Source organism: Pristiophorus japonicus, chromosome 14 (genome assembly GCF_044704955.1).
Source record: "Pristiophorus japonicus isolate sPriJap1 chromosome 14, sPriJap1.hap1, whole genome shotgun sequence".
Taxonomy (NCBI): domain Eukaryota; kingdom Metazoa; phylum Chordata; class Chondrichthyes; family Pristiophoridae; genus Pristiophorus; species Pristiophorus japonicus.
Genome location: NC_091990.1, coordinates 2692078 through 2713352, shown reverse-complemented (window position 1 = coordinate 2713352; position 21275 = coordinate 2692078). Strand labels below are relative to the sequence as shown.

The window sequence follows — 21275 nt, the reverse complement described above, 5'->3', positions numbered from 1 at the left end:
TCCTAACTCGCACCGAGTCCCGCTCACCCATCACCCCCTGTGCTCGCTGCCCCGTGTCCTAACTCGCACCGAGTCCCGCTCACCCATCACCCCCTGTGCTCGCTGACCCATGTCCTAACTCACACCGAGTCCCGCTCACCCATCACCCCCTGTGCTCGCTGACCCGTGTCCTAACTCACACTGTCCCGCTCACCCATCACCCCTGTGCTCACTGCCCCGTGTCCTGCTCACCCATCACCCCCTGTGCTCGCTGACCCATGTCCTAACTCACACCGAGTCCCGCTCACCCATCACCCCTGTGCTCACTGCCCCGTGCCCTAACTCGCACCCAGTCCCACTCACCCATCATCCCCTGTGCTCGCTGACCTACACTAGCTCCCAGTTAAGCAACGCCACGATTTCAAAATTCTCATCCTTGTTTATAAATCCCTCCATGACCCTCGCCCCTCCCTATCTCTACTCTGCTCTAGCCCCCCCCCCCCACCCGAGATGTCTGCGCTCCTCTAATTCTGCCCACCTGACCATCCCTGATTATAATCGCTCCACCATCGGTGGCCGTGCCTTCTGTTGCCTGGGCCCCAAGCTCTGGAACTCCCTCCCTAAACCTCTCCACCTCTCCACCTCTCCACCTCTCCACCTCTCCACCTCTCCACCTCTCCACCTCTCCACCTCTCCACCTCTCCACCTCTCCACCTCTCCACCAAGATGCTCCTTAAAACCTCCATCTTTGACCAACCCTGCCCTAATTTCTCCTTATGCAGCTCGGTGTCAAATCTGTGTGTCTCATAACACTCCTGTGAAGCACTTTGGGACGTTTCACTTCGTTAATGGCGCTATATAAATACAAGTTGTTGTTCTGCGTTAATGTGAAATCTTGATTAAACCAGTTTTAAAAAAGTCATTTCACAATAAGAGTGTTGCAGCAAAGTGGTTACTGTAAATGGTGTGTAGGCTGGGACAGGAGGCTGCCATTTAGCCCCTCGAGCCTGTTCCGCCAATCAATGAGATCATGGCTGATCTGTGACCTAACTCCATATAGCCTGCCTTTGGCCCACATCCCTCAATTCCTTTGATGGCTTTCTGTTAACCAATCTCCAATTTAAAAGTAGCAAATTGATCTGGCATTAAATGCCGCTTGTGGAAGAGAGTTCCAAACATCCACCACCCTTTGTGTAGAAGTGTTTCCTAATGTCACTCGAGAAAAGGTCTGGCTCTAATTTTCAGACAATGCCCCGAGTCTGAGACTCTCCAACCAGTGGGAATATTTTCTCTCTATCTGTTCCCCTTAATATCTTGGAAACTTTGATCACATCGCCCCTTAACCTCCTAAATTCCAGGGAATACAACCCGAGTTTATGTAATAAATGATCTTTCCATTTTGAGCCTGAGTTTTCCGACAGGCAATTAAGCCAGTCAATTGCATGTTTAAAAAAAAAACTTGCGTTTTAAAACAAAATTCCAACATTAAACACATTCTATATAAAGTATCCCAGACAGATATTGGCAGATACGATACTGCTTTTGCAACAGTCAGATCTCTGGAATATCAGACACGCAGCAAAAGCCTCCATCTGCGTAGAGCTGAACCCGGTGACCCTGGGTGTGGCAGTGCATGGAGTTCAGTCGCATGTGTGCAGGGTTTCAACAACCGTGTCAGCAACTGGATATTTGAAACCTACATTTAAAAACACAATAATCACTGCTTGTGGGTGTTGCTGACAAGGCAAGATTCACAATTTCCAGGGTGTTCGTTCAAAATCCACCATAACATGTACAGTTAGAAGGTTGTGGGTTCAAGTCCCACTCCAGGGACTTGAGCACAAAAACTAAATCTAGGCTGACACTCCCAGTGCTTTGTATCTTTATACAATAAAAGACTTGCATTTCTATAGCACCTTTCACGACCACCGGACGTCTCAAAGCACTTTACAGCAATTGAAGTATTTTTGGAGTGTAGTCACTGTTGTAATGTGGGAAATGCAAGCAGCCCATTTGCGCACAGCAAGCTCCCACAAACAGCACTGTGATAAAGACCAGATAGTCTTTTTTGTAAAAAGTGATGCTGATTGAGGGATAAATATTGGTCCCAGGACACTGGGGATAACTCCCCTGCTCTTCTTCGAAATAGTGCCGTGGGATCTTTTACGTCCACCTGAGAGAGCAGATGGGGCCTTGGTTTAACGTCTCATCTGAAAGACGGCACCTCCAACAGTGCAGCACTCCCTCAGCACTGCACTGGGAGTGTCAGCCTAGATTTTTGTGCTCAAGTCCCTGGAGTGGGACTTGAACCCACAACCTTCTGACTCAGAGGCGAGAGTGCTGCCCACTGATGCTACTTAAAAAGGTGCATTCTGAACAGGCATCATGCTGAATAGCATTGCAGAATAACCACAGAACAAAGTGGATAATTTCCAAAATAATACGCCAACCAGCTGAACTGCACATTTGGGCTTTTTCATATTCCCAACTAATCCACGGTTACGAGTTCTTGTTGGATATTATAAAAAGTGTGCAGTTGCACATTTAAAATCTCAGATTAAACCACAAGCTGATTATTCACCATCTACAAGATGCACTGCAGCAACTCGCCAAGGCTTCTTCGGCAGCACCTCCCAAACCCGCGACCTCTACCACCTAGAAGGACAAGGGCAGCAGGCGCATGGGAACACCACCACCTCCACGTTCCCCTCCCAGTCACACACCATCCCGACTTGGAAATATATCGGCCGTTCCTTCATCGTCGCTGGGTCACAATCCTGGAACTCCCTCCCTAACAGCACTGTGGGAGCACCTTCATCTTCATCATAGGTGGTCCCTCGAACGAGGATGACTTGCTTCCACACGAGTTTCAATGATGTTCCAGTCCTGAACTCCAATTGAGGGGGTGGAAGATGCCTGTGGGTGGATTGTTTTAACGTGGGGTGACCGTTGCACACCAGCCACCACACGGGCGTGACAGAGCGAGGTCTTGGTCCAGTGGCAAGGGTTAACCAGGACGACTGGAGACCTGCTCTGCTGCACGGACCCAGTGCACACATATCGCAGTGTGGGCTGGGCCCGTGCGCGGGCTGGGCCGTGCGCGGGCTGGGCCGTGCGCGGGCTGGGCCGTGCGTGGGCTGGGCCGTGCGTGGGCTGGGCCCGTGCTGCCCCTGGGCCGTGCGCGGGCCACCTCAACTTGCAAGAGAACATCTCCGCAGGTTGGGGCTTCAAACAACAAAGAGCTGGAGCGGCCACTGTAGCTTCCAGCACAAGCTGAGAAATGTGACGGCTTCGAGATGGGCAACTCGGAGCGCCTTCAGCACACGGACTGCAGCGGTTCAAGGCGGCAGCTCACCACCACCTTCTCAAGGGACAATTAGGGATGGGCAATAAATGCCGGCCTTGCCAGCGACGCCCACATCCTACGAACACATTTTTTTTTTTTAAACCATGACTGCTACCACCATAATAGCTTCATTCTCACCGAGCAGGATTAGTAAACAATATCGCCACTACTGTGAAACGGATTGGCCAGATGTCAAGGCAGAAGACACAAGCAAAACCCAGAATTAGAAGCTAGCCCCACTCGGAGCCTGTGCCGAGTTAGCACACTACAGCCAACCTCCGTACTGAACTAGGAAGGGTGCCCCCTCCAGAGCATCATGCTGTGACCTTGCTGGAAAGAGCCTGCATCAGCTGTGGCCCAGTGGGCAGCACTCTCACTCGAGCCAGAAGGTTGTGGGTTCAAGTCCCACTCCAGAGACTGGACAAAAAAAATATCTAGGCTGACACTCCAGTGCCAGTATTGAGGGAGTGCTGCACTGTCAGAGGTGCTGTCAAACCGAGGCCTCGTCTGCTCTCAGGTGGAAGATAAAGATCCCACTGCACTATTTTGAAGAGGAGCAGGGGAGTTGTCCCCCGTGTCCTGGGGCCAATATTTATCCCTCAACATCACAAAACCAGATTATCTGGTCATCATCACATTGCTGTGTGTGGGAGCTTGCTGTGCACAAATTGGCTGCCGCATTTCCCGCATTACAACAGTGACTACACTCCAAAAAGTACTTAATTGACTGTAAAGCGCTTTGGGATGTCTGGTGGTCATGAAAGGTGCTATATAAATGCAAGTCTTTCTTTTTGGTATCTTCACTGCTTCAATATAAGTGCTGTTCACGTCACTCCCAGGCTGAAAGGGGAGAGTTTTGCTGTCAGAAACCCCAACAATTCACTTCAAATACAGAATGTATTCCATTCTGCAGCTACCCATATTTTTAAATAAAATGGACGTGGATTCCATCAGAGCAGAGTTGAGATTTCTAATATAACTTTCTGAAAACAAAAAGGCAGGACTGAACTCCCAAGTTAACTTGTGTCGGATGATATGCAAATATGAAACAAGGAAGAGCTGGTTGTAAACAACTTTGCAGCTGATGCAATTCAGAGCAACGATTAGATCACTTGTATCTCTGCTGTGCAACACATGTTGGCCATAGAATTTCCTGATCAACTTGCAGCGATGAGAATGCACAAATAGGGAACAGAAAGTCCCGGTGCCAGAGACACTGCACGGAGACGCTTGGGGAAGAACAGCTAGAAACTCAGCAACTGGGGTTTAAATTTACACTTGGTCATAACTTGTCCCAGCTTTATGCTCACTCTTTGCGAAGTTGCTTCCCCAAGAAACCTTTGATATTCGACACTGGCACTTTAGACCATCTACAAGTGTCAGCTGTGGCTCAGTGGGCAGCACACTCGACTCAGTCAGAAGGTTGTGGGTTCAAGTCCCACTCCAGGGATTTAAGAAGATTTTTAAAAATCTAGGCCGACACTCCCAGTGAGACGTTAAACCGAGGCCCAGTCTGCTCTCTCAAGTTGGTGTAAAAGATCCCATGGCACTATTGCGAAGAAGAGCAGGGGAGTTATCCCTGGGGTCCTGGCCAAAATTTATCAACATTTAAAAAAAATAGATTATCTGGTCATTATCACATTACTGTTTGAGAGAGCTTGCTGTGTGCAAATTGGCTGCCGCATTTCCCACATTACAACAGTGACTACACTCCACAAAGTACTTCATTGGCTGTAAAGCGCTTCGAGGCGTCCGGTAGGTCATGAAAGGCGCTATATAAATGCAAGTCTTTCTTTCAAGGCACAAGTCAGGAGTGTGATGGAACACTCTCCACTTGTCAGCTCCAACAACACTCGAGAAGCTCGACACCATCCAGGACAAAGCAGCCGCTTGATCGGCCCCCCATCCACCACCTTCAACATTCACTCCCTCCACCACCGGCGCCCCCTGGCTGCAGTGTGCACCATCTACAAGATGCACTGCAGCAACTCGCCAAGGCTTCTTCGGCAGCACCTCCCAAACCCGCGACCTCTACCACCTAGAAGGACAAGGGCAGCAGGCGCATGGGAACACCACCACCTCCACGTTCCCCTCCCAGTCACACACCATCCTGACTGGGAAATATATCGGCCGTTCCTTCAGCGTCGCTGGGTCACAATCCTGGAACTCCCTCCCTAACAGCACTGTGGGAGCACCTTCACCACACGGACTGCAGCGGTTCAAGAAGGCGGCTCACCACCACCTTCTCAAGGGGCAATTAGGGATGGGCAATAAATGCCGGCCTTGCCAGCGACGCCCACATCTCAGAACGAGAAAAAATATTTTTAGTTTTCTCTCCTAGTTTACGACCATGATTTTCTGGATGAAATAATCTCCCCCCCTCCCCCTCCCCAATCTGCAAGTCCAGCCATTTAACAAAAATATTAAATAAAGAAGTTTGGTATTTTGCTAGGAGTGCTGAACATATTTTAGGAAATGATTGGAAGGAGTTTCTGAACCATCGGATCCAAGGTGCGTCAATGATAGATTTCCCGTTGTGGTGAATTTGCATTTGAACACAAGTACTGCTATGTGCCGTGTATTTCTGAAAACTGGCCATTGTCAGTGCAAGCAGTACCCCCCATCCCTCCTTGACTGCCCGAGGACCACCATGTAAAACCGCTCCTCGTAGCTCAACACCTTCAATTAGGTGGCCTTTTGTTCCCTGACCTACATTGGCTTCTGGTTAAGCAACACCTCGATTTCAATATTCTCATCCTCGTTTTCAAATCGCTCCGTATCTCTCCAATTCTCTCTTCTCTCCCCCCACCCGCCCACACGGAGATGTCTGCACTCCTCTAATTCTGCCCTCCTGAGCAACCCTGATTATAAATGTTCAACCATTGGTGGCCGTGCCTCCTGTTGCCTGGGCCCCAAGCTCTGGAACTCCCTCCCTAAACCTCTCCGCCTCTCTTTTCTCTTTTAAGACGCTCCTTAAAACTGACCACTTTGACCAAGCTTTTAGTCACTTGCGCTAATTTCTACTTACTCGGCTCGATGTCACATGTTTTATCTCATAATACTCCTGTGAAGCACCTTGGGATGTTTCACTACATTAAAGGTGCTATCTAAATACACGCTGTTGTTTCGCCGTGCTGAATCTAGTCCTTATGCTGCAAAGTCCGAATCTCACACACAGTTAAATGCTGCTAATCCAGCCAGGATCTTTCCTGGTGTCGTGGCAAAGTTTAACGCCGCAGAAGCGTGTTGCCGGCCTATTACGGGTGTACAGGCAGAGGTTAGTCCAGCAACGGTCAGACTCGAATGGCAACCCAACATATCCTGCTGGCGTAAACGGTTTAGAAATGGAGAGCTTTGGCACTTGTAGTCAGAGGTACCAAGCGAAACCTCTGCTGTGGGTGGAGTCATTGCCATTGATGGCAAGAAAAGACTTGCATTTATATAGCGCCTTTCACAACCACCAGACGGCACAAAGTGCTTTGGAGCCAATGAAGTACTTTTTGGAGTGTAGTCACTGTTGTAATGTGGGAAACGCGGCAGCCAATTTGCGCACAGCAAGCTCCCACAAACAGCAATGTGATGATGACCAGATAATCTGTTTTAGTGATGTTGATTGAGGGATAAATATTGGCCCCAGGACACCGGGGATAACTCCCCTGCTCTTCAAAATAGTGCCATGGGATCTTTTATGTCCACCAGAGAGAGCAGACGGGGCCTCGGTTTAACATCTCATCCGAAAGACGGCACCTCCGACAATGCAGCACTCCCTCAGCACTGCACTGGGAGTGTCAGCCTAGATTTTTGTGCTCAAGCCTCTGGAGTGGGACTTGAACCCACAATCTTCTGACCCAGAGGCGAGGGTGCTGCTCACTGAGCCACAGCCGACACTATGAATTGGGGGGGGGGCAGACAGGGCAATGTAAAACTGGTAGAGGGGTCACACACACACGGCTGTGAGGGTGAGGGATGCACTAGCAGAGTTCTTAATTGAGGTAGAGGCCATGTCAACATTGAAGAATAGATTAGATATGTGTCTGTGAGGAAAGGGGAATAAATGAATGAGAACAGAAGAGGCACAGGGGATTAGAATTACAGCTGATGGAGGTTAGACATCAATACAAGCTAGCTGCTTCCATGATGCAACTTCTGTGCAATACTGAGACGGGTCTTGAGCAACTCAAGAGGGGACCTGCAGCCAATCCTCAACTAGCAGAGCAGCAAATAATTCTGGTTCTTATAACGGGCATACATAGAAAAGGTCAAAGTAGTATACTATAAATTAGAACAAAATGAACACATTACTGCACCGATCACCACAATTAGCTTCTCAATGCAAATTACAAATCTCAGGTTAAACTCAAGTTCAAGATGTCACGTACCTCTTTGGCTGGAATGAAGTAACTTGGGCCCTGACCTATTGGACGAGGTATTTTAACACTTCGATCCTAGAAATATACAAAGAAAAGGCACAGTTAGAACACAAGAACTAGGAGCAGGAGTCGGCCATTCCGCCCCTCGAGCCTGCTCCGCCATTCAATATTATGGCTGATCTGATCTTGGTCTCAACTCCACTTCTCTGCCCACTCCCCATAACCCTGGACTCTCCTGTAGTTCAAATATCTGTCTATCTCCACCTTAAATATACCCGGGTCATGCCCCCTCAGAATCTTGGATCACACCTCATTCTTCTAAACTCCAATGAGTACAGGCACAACCTTTCCTCACAAGACAACTCTTGCATCTCCGGAATCAGCCTGGTTAGAGGTTGTACCACAAGAAAAGACACAGCTAGATCCTGTACCACATCATTTGTTAAATTAATGCATTTACAACACAATTACCCCCCCCCCCCCCGGGAGGGTTCTAACCCAGGCTTCTCAAATCCAGCGTTGCAATATCTATTCTTTCAATAGATATTACAGCACAAGCTTGATGGGCAAACTGGTCTCTGCCTGTCCAATATGTTTCCAAGTTATAAACACACAGTACACAGCTACAGAGGTATGCAGGCACACACACACACACACACACACACACACACACACACACACACACACACGCGCGCACCCACGGCCCCCCCAAAAACTCACCATCTTCAGCAGAAGCCAATCACTTTTCAGACAGTGCAGATCAGAAAGGGATAGTTTCTGAAGGACACAGTATTCCATCAGATCGGATCGCCTTCATAGACCCAGAATGGTCAGTTTACTGAGCAGCAGGAGAAGGCTTGCTCACCAGCTCACACCCTCGATTATACAGCAGATGGCTGGATCAGTCTTCCTGTTTATTACATCATTCAGGGTGACTTGCCTGTGTCTGTCTCACCAGTGCAACAACACATTTGAAAAACCAATTGCAACATGCCCTTGCATTCTTGCACTCACTCAGTTAAGCATTCCACAGATAGCTTTTTAAAGAGGAAACATGGTTCCATTGTAAGATTTCAGCTTATAGGGAAATTCAAATGAAATGTTTGAAAATAACAAGAAATAGGAGCAGGAGTAGGCCATACGGCCCCTCGAGCCTGCTCCGCCATTCAATAAGATCATTGGCTGATCTGATCATGGACTCGGGTCCACTTCCCCGCCCACTCCCCATAACCCTCGACTCCCTTATCGCTCAAAAATCTGTCCATCTCCACCTTAAATATATTCAATGCACAGCTCTCTGGGGCAGAGAATTCCACAGATTTACGACCCTCCGAGAGAAGAAATTTCTCCACATCTCAGTTTTAAATAGACAGCCCCTTATTCTGAGACTGTGACCCCTAAGTTTTAGTTTCCCCCATGAGTGGAAATATCCTCTCTGCATCCACCTTGTCGAACCCCCTCATTATCTTATATGTTTCAATAAGATCACCTCTCATTCTTCTGAACTCCAATATATATAGACCCAACTTATCTTCATAAGTCAACCCCCTCTTCTCCGGCATCAACCCAGTGAACCTTCTCTGAACAGCCTCCAATGCAAGTATATTCTTCCTTAAATACGGAGACCAAAACTGTACGCAGTACTCCAGGTGTGGTCTCACCAATGCCCTGTACAGTTGTAGCAGGACTTCTCTGCTTTTATACTCTATCCCCCTTGCAATAAAGGCCAACATTCCATTTGCCTTCCTGATCACTTGCTGTACCTGCATACTAACCTTTTGTGTTTCATGCACAAGGACCCCCAGGTCCCTCTGTACTGCAGCACTTTGCAATTTTTCTCTATTTAAATTATAATTTGCTTTTCTATTATTTCTGCCAAAGTGGATAACCTCACATTATGCAAAAGATGGAGTACACTCACTGAGTCTGTCTATATCCCTTTGCAGATTATTTATGTCCTCCTCACAATTTGCTTTCCCACCCATCTTTGTATCAGCAGCAAACTTGGCTACATTACACTCAGTCCCTTCATCCAAGTCGTTAATATAGATTGTAAATAGTTGAGGTCCCAGCACTGATCCCTGCGGCACCCCACTAGTCACTGTTTGCCAACCGGAAAATGACCCATTTATCCCGACTGTGTTTGGCCGGACAATAAATTTAAATACTCCAGCACAATAGTTCCTCCCAATTACTAAGTTGGGAAATATAAGGGTGCAGTGGAGATTTGAGGATGAGACCAGGACAGGAACATTTTAGCTCAGAGGACCAGAGGAGTCTGAGGGGAGATTTAATTGAGGTGTATAAAATTATGAGGGGCCGAGAGAATGGATAGGAAGGACTCATTTCCCTTAGCAGAGGGGCCAATAACCAGGGAGCATAGATTTAAAGTACTTGGGGGAGGTTTAGAGGAGAGAAGAAGAAATAAAATTCACCCAGAGGGTGGTAGAGGCAGAAACCCTCACCACATTTAAAAAGTACTTGGATGTGCACCTGAAGTGCCGTAACCTACAGGGCTACGGACCCAGAGCTGGAAAGTGGGATTAGGCTGGGTAGCTCTTTGTCGGCCGGCATGGACACGATGGGCCGAATGTGTCGTAATTTGCTATGATTCTATAATATTCAATACGGTGTCTTTTGGATGAGATGTTAAACCGAGGCCCCGTCTGCTCTCTCAGGTTGACGTAAAAGATTCCATGGCACTATTTCGAAGAGCAGCAGGGGAGTTATCCCCGACGTCCTGGGGCCAATATTTATCCCTCAATCAACATCATAAACAGATTATCTGGTCAATATCACATTGCTGTTTGTGGGAGTTTGCTGTGCGCAGATTGGCTGTTACTTTTCCTACATTACAAAAGTGACTACACTCCAAAAGTACTTCATATACACACACACACACGGGTCTTCACATTGGGCAAAGAGGCAACTGCAGGACTACATGGAATCCACTAATTGCAGTGTTCAGTGAGCCCCTCGATCCGAGACCGCGCCCCCCCCCAACCACTTGTACACCTCATGTGTTGCCAAGCATCTCAAAGATCAGGGATGGTGAAATTCAAGCAGAGCTGAATAAACTAGACAACACAGCGACAGAAACAGACGAAAAAGAAAGAAAGAGAGAGGGGGCGAGGGCCTTTACATGAAGATGGAGAATTTGCGGTCAGCATTTAAAAAATAATTAGGTCCAAGAAAGTAGACAGGGGTAAATAGCGCTAAAGAGCAGCTGGACTGGGTGCTCTGCTTTACCAAAGCAGTAATTACATTGATGAAACCACTCGAACAGTCTAGTCACCGTAACTGCATTATCGCCACCATTTGGAGCTCCCAAGGGGTTATAACATGGGTCAGCTCCTGGGTTCCAAATACCTTTCTCCTCCACCACACACTCTGCCCTCAAATAAGACAACTGTGCTCAACCAATCCTAAAGGGGGTGCATGAACAGAGACACCTGGGGGCACGTGTGCACAAATTGTTGGAGGTGGCCGGTCAGGGGAGGTTGAGTCAGCGGTTAAAAAAGCTTACGGGATCCTGGGCTTCATGAATAGAGGCATAGAGTACAAAAGTGTGGAAAAGAACCACCTGTATATAAGAAATAGGAGCAGGAGTCGGCCATTCAGCCCCTCGAGCCTGCCCCGCCATTCAATAAGATCATGGCTGATCTGATCTTGGCCTCAGCTCCACTTCCCCGCCCGCTCCCCATAACCCTTTACTCCCTTATTGCTCAAAAATCTGCATCTCCGCCTTAAATATATTCAATGACCCAGCCTCCATGGTTCGCTGGGACAGAGAATTACACAGATTTACAACTCTCAGAAGAAATTTCTCCTCATCTCAGTTTTAAATGGGCGGCCCCTGTATAAAACACTGGTTCGGCCTCAACTGGAGTATTGTGTCCAATTCTGGGCACCACACTTTAGGAAGGATGTGAAGGCCTTAGAGAGGGCGCAGAAAAGATTTACGAGAATGGTTCCAGGGATGAGGGACTTCAGTGACGGGGATAGACTGGAGAAGCTGGGGTTGTTCTCCTTGGAGCAGAGAAGGTTGAGAGGAGATTTGATCGAGGTGTTCAAAATCATGAGGGATCTGGACAGAGTAGATCGAGAGAAACTGTTCCCATTGGTGGAAGGGTCGAGAACCAGTTTTTCCGCAGCGAGTGGTTAGGATCTGGAATGCGCTGCCTGAGCGGGTGGTGGAGGCAGACTCAATCGCGGCTTTCAAAAGGGAGTTGGATAAGTACCTGACGGAAAACAATTGCAGAGCTACGGGGAAAGGGCGGGGGAGGGGGACAGGCTGAGGGGCTCTTGCAGAGAGCCAGCACAGGCTCGACGGGCCGAATGGCCTCCTTCTGCTCTGTAACGGTTCCGTGAATTTGATCGTTGAAGTTTGAAATTAGTCATCGTGAATATTGAGCCAAGAAATCCCCCCACCAGTTTAGGCAATGAAGCTTTGCACAAATGCGATGCATCAACATGTGTCGGACACCCAACAGCTGGCACAAGTACAAAATTAATGAGCAAAATATCATGCTTGCTTTTTAATTTGGAGCCACAGTTTGCATACCTCGGGATCATTGACTTCATCCGCCCCGTGCACCACTAACCTCCAGATATTGTTGGGCAAATGAGGCAGCAGCTGCTTGCACAAAAAGGTAACTTCAATGGTATTAAGCGCAGGCACTTGGAGCAAACATTGCTCTGCAGAAACATTTACTGAAGTTGCAGAAATGAACTTTCTATATAAAAAAGCAAATGCTGGGGGAAGAAAAGAAGAAAATGTTCGGAATGCACGAATCAGCAACTGTAGAGACCAGGGAAAAATAAAATCCACAGGATGTGGGCACCGCTGGCAAGGCCGCGTTTATTGCCCGTCCCTTACTGCCCCTCGCTGGGCCATTTCAGAGTCAACCTCATTGCTGTGGGTCTGGAGTCACATATAGGCCAGACCGGGTAAGGGCGGCAGATTTCCTTCCCTGAAGGGCACGAGTGAACCGGATGGGTTTTTACTACAATCCGGTAGTTTCATGGACACCATTACGGACACCTGTACTAGCTTTTAGTTCCGGATTTATTTAATTCACTGAATTTAAATTCTCCAGCTGCCATGGTGGGATTTGAACTTGTGTCTCCGGATCATTAGTCCAGGCCTCGGGATTACGGGCCCAGTAACATAACCAATGAGTTACTGTTCCCCATAAGGTAAACTGTCCTTTACCTTCCCCTTTCTTTATGAAGCTGTATATTTGACAAGTTTTGTACAAAGGTGGCATTGTCAGATCGGTAATTGCAGCAATTATGTGAGAGGACAGAGGCAATAGGGTGAGGGGGCAGGCGGGGTGGAGAATAGTTCTGGCAAGTTTTTTCAATAACACTTCCGCTTTTCCTGAACACAGTCCCAATGCAAAAGCGGTAGACAATACCACGACTGTACACCACGCCAATGTTGGGTTAATTTATTGTCCCTTTGTAGGCTGGACAGGGTAGATGCTGAGAGAATGTTTCCCCTCGTGGGGGAATCTAGAACTCGGGGGCATAGTTTCAGAATAAGGTGTCGGCCATTTAAGATGGAGATGAGGAGGAAGTTCTTCTGCCAGAGGGTCATGAATCTTTGGAATTCTCTGCCCCAGAGAGCTGTGGAGGTTGGGTCATTGAATATATTCAAGGTGGAGATAGACAGATTTTTGAGTGGTAAGTGAGTAAAGGGTTATGGGGAGCCCATGATCAGATCAGCCATGATCATATTGAATGGCGGAGCAGGCTCGAGGGGCCGTAAGGCCTACTCCTGCTCCTATTCCTTATGTTCTTATGGGACAAATGGGAGTGTTGGCCAATGTTCCCATTAAGCTGCGTGCGCGCGCGGCTGTGCAGTAATCTGTGAGGTCCCGCTCACGGGCTTGTACTTTGGAAACACCGCGCATGCGCAGAGATTTAAAGGGACCATGCATCGAGAGAAACACGGCGAGAACACAGCGCAGCTCACAGGGAACGTTGGTGTGGACATCAAAAAATGTGTTTCTTCCGAGTTGGAGTAAAGGCAACCTGCACTATTGGGACGACTCACACTCAGGCAGTCACTGGGCAATGAAATGAAGATCAAGTCAAAGCGTCTGAGCCCAAGGTTAATGATTAAACATGGTCTCAATGTGTGAACAGGAGAATTTACCCATAACACAAAACAATATCAATGTCCTGGCCAATAGTTATCCCTCAAATCAACATCACAAAAAACAGATTATCTGGTCATCATCATGTTGCTGTGTGTGGGAGCTTGCTGTGTGCAAATTGGCTGCCGCATTTCCTACATTACAACAGTGACTACACTCCAAACTGTACTTCACTGGTTGTAAAGCGTCCAGTGGTCGTGAAAGGCGCTATAGAAATGCAAGTCTTCCTTTTTACTTTTACCCTAGAGGAATGCAGGCGGCAACAGAGGAGATTCTGACACAGTTCGGCTGGGCTGCAGTATGCTGCCTACACCTTGCGCCCATAGAAATCTACGGTTTGGTTATGGAGGGAGAGGTGCTGGTTTTGGTAATGCCAGCATGGGGAGCCAACCTAATTTTACCGCTCCTACCGTCTCTGTATAACAAGTGGAATCGGATTCTGCAGTACAGATGTCACAGCAGTACACTGGTATCAATCCAGAGAGACTAGAAACAGTGCCAAGCTCGGAGAGAAGAGCTATCTTGCAAATCGTAAGCAAAGGATGGCTACAATATTTAAGACACTCATTAGAATGTCTCAGTAAACTTGCAGTGATCTAGAGCAAGTGAAGGGTGATCATAACAGGAGGAGTGGAAAGAATGGGTGTAGAGTCCCTCACCACATCGCAAATGGTCATAAAAATAAAATTCTGCTCATACTGACACCTACAGGTTTTACCGAGGCAGCACTGCGGCGGGAATACATGTGCAATATGCAGTGAGCAAAGATTGATCCTCAAATTCGGGCCTGGAACATCCCCGATTATAATCGCTCCACCATTAGTGGCCATGCCTTCAGCTGCAGAGGCCCCAAACTCTGGAACTCCCTCCCATTGCCGCTTGCTTCCCTTTAAGATGCTCCTTAACCCAAGCTTTTGGTCATCAGTCCTAATATCTCCTTACGCAGCTCAGTGTCAAATTTTGTTTGCTAATCGCTCCTGTGAAGCACCTTGGGACGATTTACTACGTTAAAGGCGCTATATAAATGCAGGTTGTTGGATGCTTTGTGCTCCTTCCCCCGATCCTCCCTCGGAATCAGTGGCTCCCGCTGGGCCACGGTTCAGACACTGGCCACGCTCCCGTGGCCATTCTGCATGCACGAGCTTTGCAATTCAAACAATGATGGAGGACAAGGGAGTTAAACCCACTCGAGAGCCACAGACAGGTTCTTTCTAGCAATGGCCCTTTGATAGCAGGCGAGAATGGAAATCCTGGTCAATTCACGCCCCGTGCCTGCCATCAAATAGGGACATTGAGGTCAATAACAAAGCCACAATTGCCGAGAACGGCCAGCTCAGTACAGACCAAGGATTGCACTCGAAATTATCCAGGTCTGTAGTTTCTCAGCGGGCAGTACCTTCGCCCCCGAGTCAGGAGGTCGTGGGTTCAAGTCCCACTCCAGAGACGGGCACAAAAATTCAGGCTGACACATCCAGCGCAGTGCTGAGGGAGTGCTGCACTGTCGGAGGTGCCGTCTTTTGGATGAGACGTTAAACCGAGGTCCCGTCTGCTCTCTCAGGTGGATCGCATGGCACTATTTCGAAGAAGAGCAGGGGAGTTATCCCCGGTGTCCTGGCCAATATTGATTTCTCAATCAACATCACCAAACCAGATTATCTGGTCTTTATCACATTGCTATTTGTGGGATCTTGGTAAATTTGCAAATCCAAAGCGTACTTTAAGCTGCAAAACACTTTAGGCCGTCAGAGGTTGTGAAAGGCGCAATATAAAATGGAGAGAATATAGAGTGCTTTGCACAACCACCAGATGCCTCAAAGCACTTTACTTAGTTAATGAAGTACTATTGGAGTGTAGTCACTGTTGTGGTGTTGCCACTGGACCAAGACCTCGCTCTGTCAAGCCCGTGTGGTGGCTGGTGTGCAACGGTCACCCCACGTTAAAACAATCCACACACAGGCATCTTCCACCCTTCAACATGTAGTTCAGGATCTGGAATATTAGGTCCTTCATTGAGACACCTGTGAACTCATCCCTTTTTGGTGTGGAAGCAAGTCATCCTCGATACGAGGGACCGGCTATGATGGGGAAACACGGCAGCCAATTTAAGCAAACAGCAAGCTCCCACAAACAGCAATGTGATAATGACCGGGTAATCTGTTTTAGTGATGTTGATTGAGAGATCAATATTGGCCCAGAACACCGGGGATAACTCACCTGCTCTTCTTTGAAATAGCGCCACGGGATATTTTACGTCCACCTGAGAGCAGACGGGGCCTCGGTTTAACGTTTCATCTGAAAGACGGCACCTCCGACAGTGCAGCACTCCCTCAGCACTGCACTGGACTGTCAGCCTTGAGTGGAACTTGAACCCACAGCCTTCTGACTCAGAGGCGGGGATGTTACCCCCTGCAGATACTCTCAATGCAAGTCTCCTTTCTGTGCAGTACACCTTCACTCAGCGATCCACCAGGAAACAGTAGTTTTGGGAGATTGAGGATTAACAGGAGGACATGCCAAGCCGCAAACAAAAGTATCATGTTACAATTTGACTTGTGAAATAGGTTTGGATGCACCAGATTGCAATTGTCAAATCTTTATACGGCTCAGACAAGTCAAAGCCTTGTTTAAAAAAAAAGCGCTTCCCTAAATGGGCCAAGATTGAGAGCAGACACATTTCAAAGTGTTTTTAAACTCAGTAACAGGACACGCGACCAAAGGTGTCCCGCATCACTTGGCAGGTCGGTACTGCATCAACAGAGCGAGGAGGAGGAGGAAAGTTCAGGGATTAATGTTCGAGCTCAGAGAAAAACAATATAGGTGTTGTGTCAGGCAGGTAATGTTAGACAGGAACACAGACAGGGTCAACAGAGGCAAGCAGCAAACCTCAAATTTTACTCTCGCCAATGCAGCAGAAATTGCAATTGTGAACACCAAACCCAAAAGGAAGTTTCATACTCCCTTCAACTAGAACATTTTTATACATTGACATATCAAACAGGATGCAGGTTTCAGATATAGTTTGCAAACCACAATCTGCTGGATTAATGCTCAATGAGATAAACCATAAGCGGCCACAAGTGGGAGTTGTACTGGATTGTTGATTGGAAACATTCAGCATTTAATTTTTTATTGTACAAGTGGCTTTTGTATTACACCAACCAGCCCCTCCCCCTCCAATTAAACTATTAGAAAGGGAACATTTATTTCCGCTTTTACATTGGCTCCCGGTTAAGCAAAAGCTCGATTTCAAAATTCTCATCCTTATTTTCAAATCCCTCCATGGTCCTCGCCCCTCCCCATCTCTGTAATCTCCTCCAGCCCCCCCGAGATATCTGCGCTCCTCTAATTCTGCCCTCCTGAGCATCCCCGATTATAATCGCTCCACCATCGGTGCCTTCTGTTGCCTGGGCCCCAAGCTCTGGAACTCCCTCCCTAAACCTCTCCACCTCTCTCTCCTCCAAGACACTCCTTAAAACCTACCTCTTTGACCAAGCTTTTGGTCACCTGCCCTAATTTCTCTTTATGCAGCTAGGTGTCAAATTGTTTGTCTCAACACACCTGTGAAAGGCCTTGGGAGGTTTTACTGCATTAAAGGCGCTATATAAATACAAGTTGTTGTCTTCCTTTCCCCCACCCCCAATTCACTTGCTAAAAATATCAGATTCAAGTAAAAATACAAGACATAAAAAATGGCCTGACTCTCTGTTACATTGGGAAGAGCTGGAAGTGGACTCTCCTCCCTCCACCAGCACGAGCTCCAGCAAGGTCGCACCTCAAATGGGCCACAAGAACTTTAACAATGTGGTTTTACACAAGGCAATAAGAAATACGAGCAGGAGTCGGCCATTCGGCCCCTCGAGCCTGCTCCGCCATTCAATATCACGGCTGATCATCGACCTCAACTCCACTTTCCCGCCCGATCCCCATATCCCTTGATTCCCCTAGACTCCAAAACTATCGATCTCAGCCTTGAATAGACTCAACAACTGAGTCTCCACAGCCCTCTGGGGCAGAGAATTCCAAAGGTTCACAACCCTTTGACTGAAGAAATGTTTCCCCACCTCAGTCCTAAATGGCCGACCCCTATCCTGAGACTGTGACCCCTGGTTCTAGATTCTAGCAGTATCTACCTGGTCAAGCCCCTTAAATTTTCTACATTTCAATGAGATCACCTCTCACTCTTCTAAACTCGAGGGAATATAGGCCTAATCTACTCAAATCTTTCCTCATAGGACAATCCTCCCATCCCAGGAATCAATGCACCAGACTGGAGTTATACTGAAGCCTGCGTTGAGCTCAAAGCAGCAGTTGGCTTTAGTAAATTTGAGTGTTGGAATTGACCAGAGTTATACTGCCACTTCCAGTGTCAAAGCATATCTGAAACTGATCCACTTTGAAAATGATATTGATCACATTTAGACTCTTATGAAAGAGTCAGCATGGCTCAGTCAGAACTCTTGCCACTGAGTCAGGAGATCACGGGTTCAAACTCCACAGTAGGAGCACAGCAAATAATCTAGGCCAACAGATCGCGTGCAGTGCTGAGGGAGTTCTGCAATGTCCTCAGTGCTGCACCAGAAATGGTACAGCATACTCATCTGCCTGGTGGTTCCGATTGGTTCAGTGGATGTTACTGATTCTAGGGCACAAATCAAAGAGCAGCGAGCTCTCTCACTTACCAAATTATACCCTCATACTACTATAATTGATTAACTAGTCACTCATTTGGGGATCCTGATGGAAAGATAGCCACCACATTTGCAGACATAGGTGACTGCCCTTCCAAAGTACTATATTTATACACTGTCGCATCACGTCCCTCAAATGTCCTAAAGTAACCCACAATAAAGTTGTTCTTTATCTCTTGAGCAGGGCTCTTATCAGGTTTATAATTCCATAGAAAAATATATTACTGCTTATAAAAAAAAACCAGCAAGAAAGCTTCTGGAGTTAAATCCGCTAATGATGGGAAATCAGTCACTTTGAATACACATTATATGCTTGCATGCACAGAAGTCAGACTGCTGTTCCCATTGGTGGAAGGGTCGAGAACCAGAGGACACAGATTTAAGGCAATTGCCAGAAAAACCAAAGGCGACATGAGGAAAAACTTAAATATATAAACACTGAGTGGTTAGGATCGGGAATGCGCTGCCCGAGAGGGTGGCGGAGGCAGACTCAATCGTGGCTTTCAAAAGGGAGTTGGATAAGTACCTGAAGGGAAAAGAATCACAGGGCTCCGGGGAAAGGGTGGGGGGAGTGGGACTGGCTGAGCTGCTCTTGCAGAGAGCCGGCACGGACTCGACGGGCCGAATGGCCTCATTCCGTGCTGTAACCGTTCTCTATGCTATATGGCAGATTGCAGCAGAGTGTGGCAGGAGATTGAAGAATGTAGTTTGGCGAGAAAGAGGTTCGGATCACGTCGAGAGAAGTCTGAGCTGGTTATAAATGTGCATTGGGGAACAGCTTGAACTGCAAATAGGAGCTATGAGCTGTTCTAGTTTCCAAAGCTCAGCAAAATTTAAAAAAAAGGCATTTCTACAGCAAGTCAGGCAATCTTCTATTTATTGCAGGAGCACGTCAGATTTGGAAACATGCCCAGACATGTGCTGTAATATTTAAAGGACCGGTTAAGTTTCCCCCCTCCTCCCCAATAAAACTTCTCTCACACAGGCAGACATTGTCCTTGCTGATGATGCAATCTCTGTAGCTCTCCAGATACCGAAATGGGTAAATACAGCAACATTGGAGTAGAGGGTGCACCGAGTTCAGCAAGGTCCCAGGTGTGTGATGAAGTCGCTGCTCTCAGCGGGGCGGCTGTAGGAACTCGACAATTAGGTTTTCTACCAATTTGAGGCTGGTGGGAGGGCTGAAGAGAGAGAGAGAGAGAGAGAGAGAGAGAGAGAGAGTGAAATGTGAAAAAGTAGTTTAAATCAAATGAGTCTCATTACTCCTGGTTCACTACTTTGCTAACCCCTGCTCAATGACTTGCAACGTAAACATTCAGCTAAAAGTCAAAAAGTGCTGAGCCAGCAAATGCAATAGGTTATAAAATGGAGGTGTGTAAAATTGAGGGGCCTAGATAGAGTGGATAGGAAGAACTGGTTTCCCTTAGCAGAGGAGTCAGTAACCAGGGGGCATAGATTAAAGTAATTGGGGGAGGTTTAGAGGGGATTTGAGGAGAAATGTTTTCACCCAGAGGGTGGTGGGGGTCTGGAACTCACGGCCGGAAAGGGTGGTAGAGGCAGAAACCCTCACCACATTTAAAAAGTACTTGGATGTGCACTTGAAGTGCCGTAACCTACAGGACTACGGACCCAGAGCGGGAAAGTGGGATTAGGCTGGGTAGCTCTTTTTTTGGCTGGCACGGACACGATGGGCCGAATGGCCTCCTCCTGTGCTGTAAGTCTCTAATGATTCAGCTGTGAGTCAAAAAGATACCGAGTTGACAAATTCAATAAGTCACTGAAAAAAGCAGAGAAAGTGAGGCTGTGCAGTGTGAAGTACTGGGACACACAGCGCGATGCTCAAGAATGACAAGTCACTACCTCAACAGACAGACACAATTCGAGTATAGTTCAGACCCAGTGCTAAAACCAAAATCAGTGTGTCAAAGTCCGTGAAAGGTCAAACTCTGCTGCTGCAACAGTAGCAAGTGCCTCGACTATAATAAACTCAGGCAGTATGGGGATGGAACAGCTGTCTCGCATCCAGTGTACAAGGAATGATACTTCTGGGAGCCTCAGGTCATCCCACTGACATTTCAAAACAAATAAAGAAAGGGAATGCTCCACTGCTAGATCCAGTAAAAGTTAGCTTTGTCAACTAAATTCCCCCAATAGCATTTTTGATTTTTTTTAAAAATCCAGCATCTATGATATTTTGCAAAATAAAAGATGTGGTTGCAGAACAAAAGTGTGTGTGTGTGGGGGGGGGGGGGGAGGGGGGGGGGGGGGGGAAAGAGGAGCTATAATCCAGCCCACTCCAGATATACCATAATCTTGCAATTAATTTCCATCCCTCACACACAAGCCTCTTGCACGAAACATACTCAGAGACACACTGGAGTAAGACTGGGTTGCGAGGTCAGAGGTCACTTCATAAAAAATGTCCTTCAGTTGCACATCATAATGCAATGGAGAAAGAGGAACACAATGAAACGGTGTTCAGAAACCGGAAGAAAGCTTCGATATTACAATATGTTCTGTAACTTTGCACTCAGTAATTTACATGTATCAAAACAATTCGTACACAACAGATTGATTCCTAGTAATCGAACAAATCAACTACACCCCGGGGTTAAAGTGAACAAGGTCATGTGGTAAACTACAGGGTTTTTTAAAGACTGGGATTATTCCCCAAGGACAGTTGATTACAAACATGTTCTTTTGTTTTTGAAGCAAATCACCTTAAACA

At 47.4% G+C, this 21275-nt stretch overlaps 1 protein-coding gene and 1 long non-coding RNA gene across 2 annotated transcripts in view; both read right to left on the bottom strand.

Moving 5' to 3' along the window:
* Positions 1-21275, bottom strand: part of LOC139280296 (sestrin-1-like) — an 83466-nt gene that overhangs the window by 13856 nt on the left and 48335 nt on the right. The window contains exon 3 of the mRNA XM_070899968.1: positions 7705-7770. Within this exon, the coding sequence (XP_070756069.1) occupies positions 7705-7770 (66 nt within the window). The remainder of the gene's footprint in view (positions 1-7704; positions 7771-21275) is intronic.
* LOC139279676 (uncharacterized) overlaps positions 19408-21275 on the bottom strand; it is a 2717-nt gene continuing 849 nt past the window's right edge. The window contains exon 2 of the long non-coding RNA XR_011596508.1: positions 19408-19728. This is a non-coding gene — a long non-coding RNA (uncharacterized lncRNA). The remainder of the gene's footprint in view (positions 19729-21275) is intronic.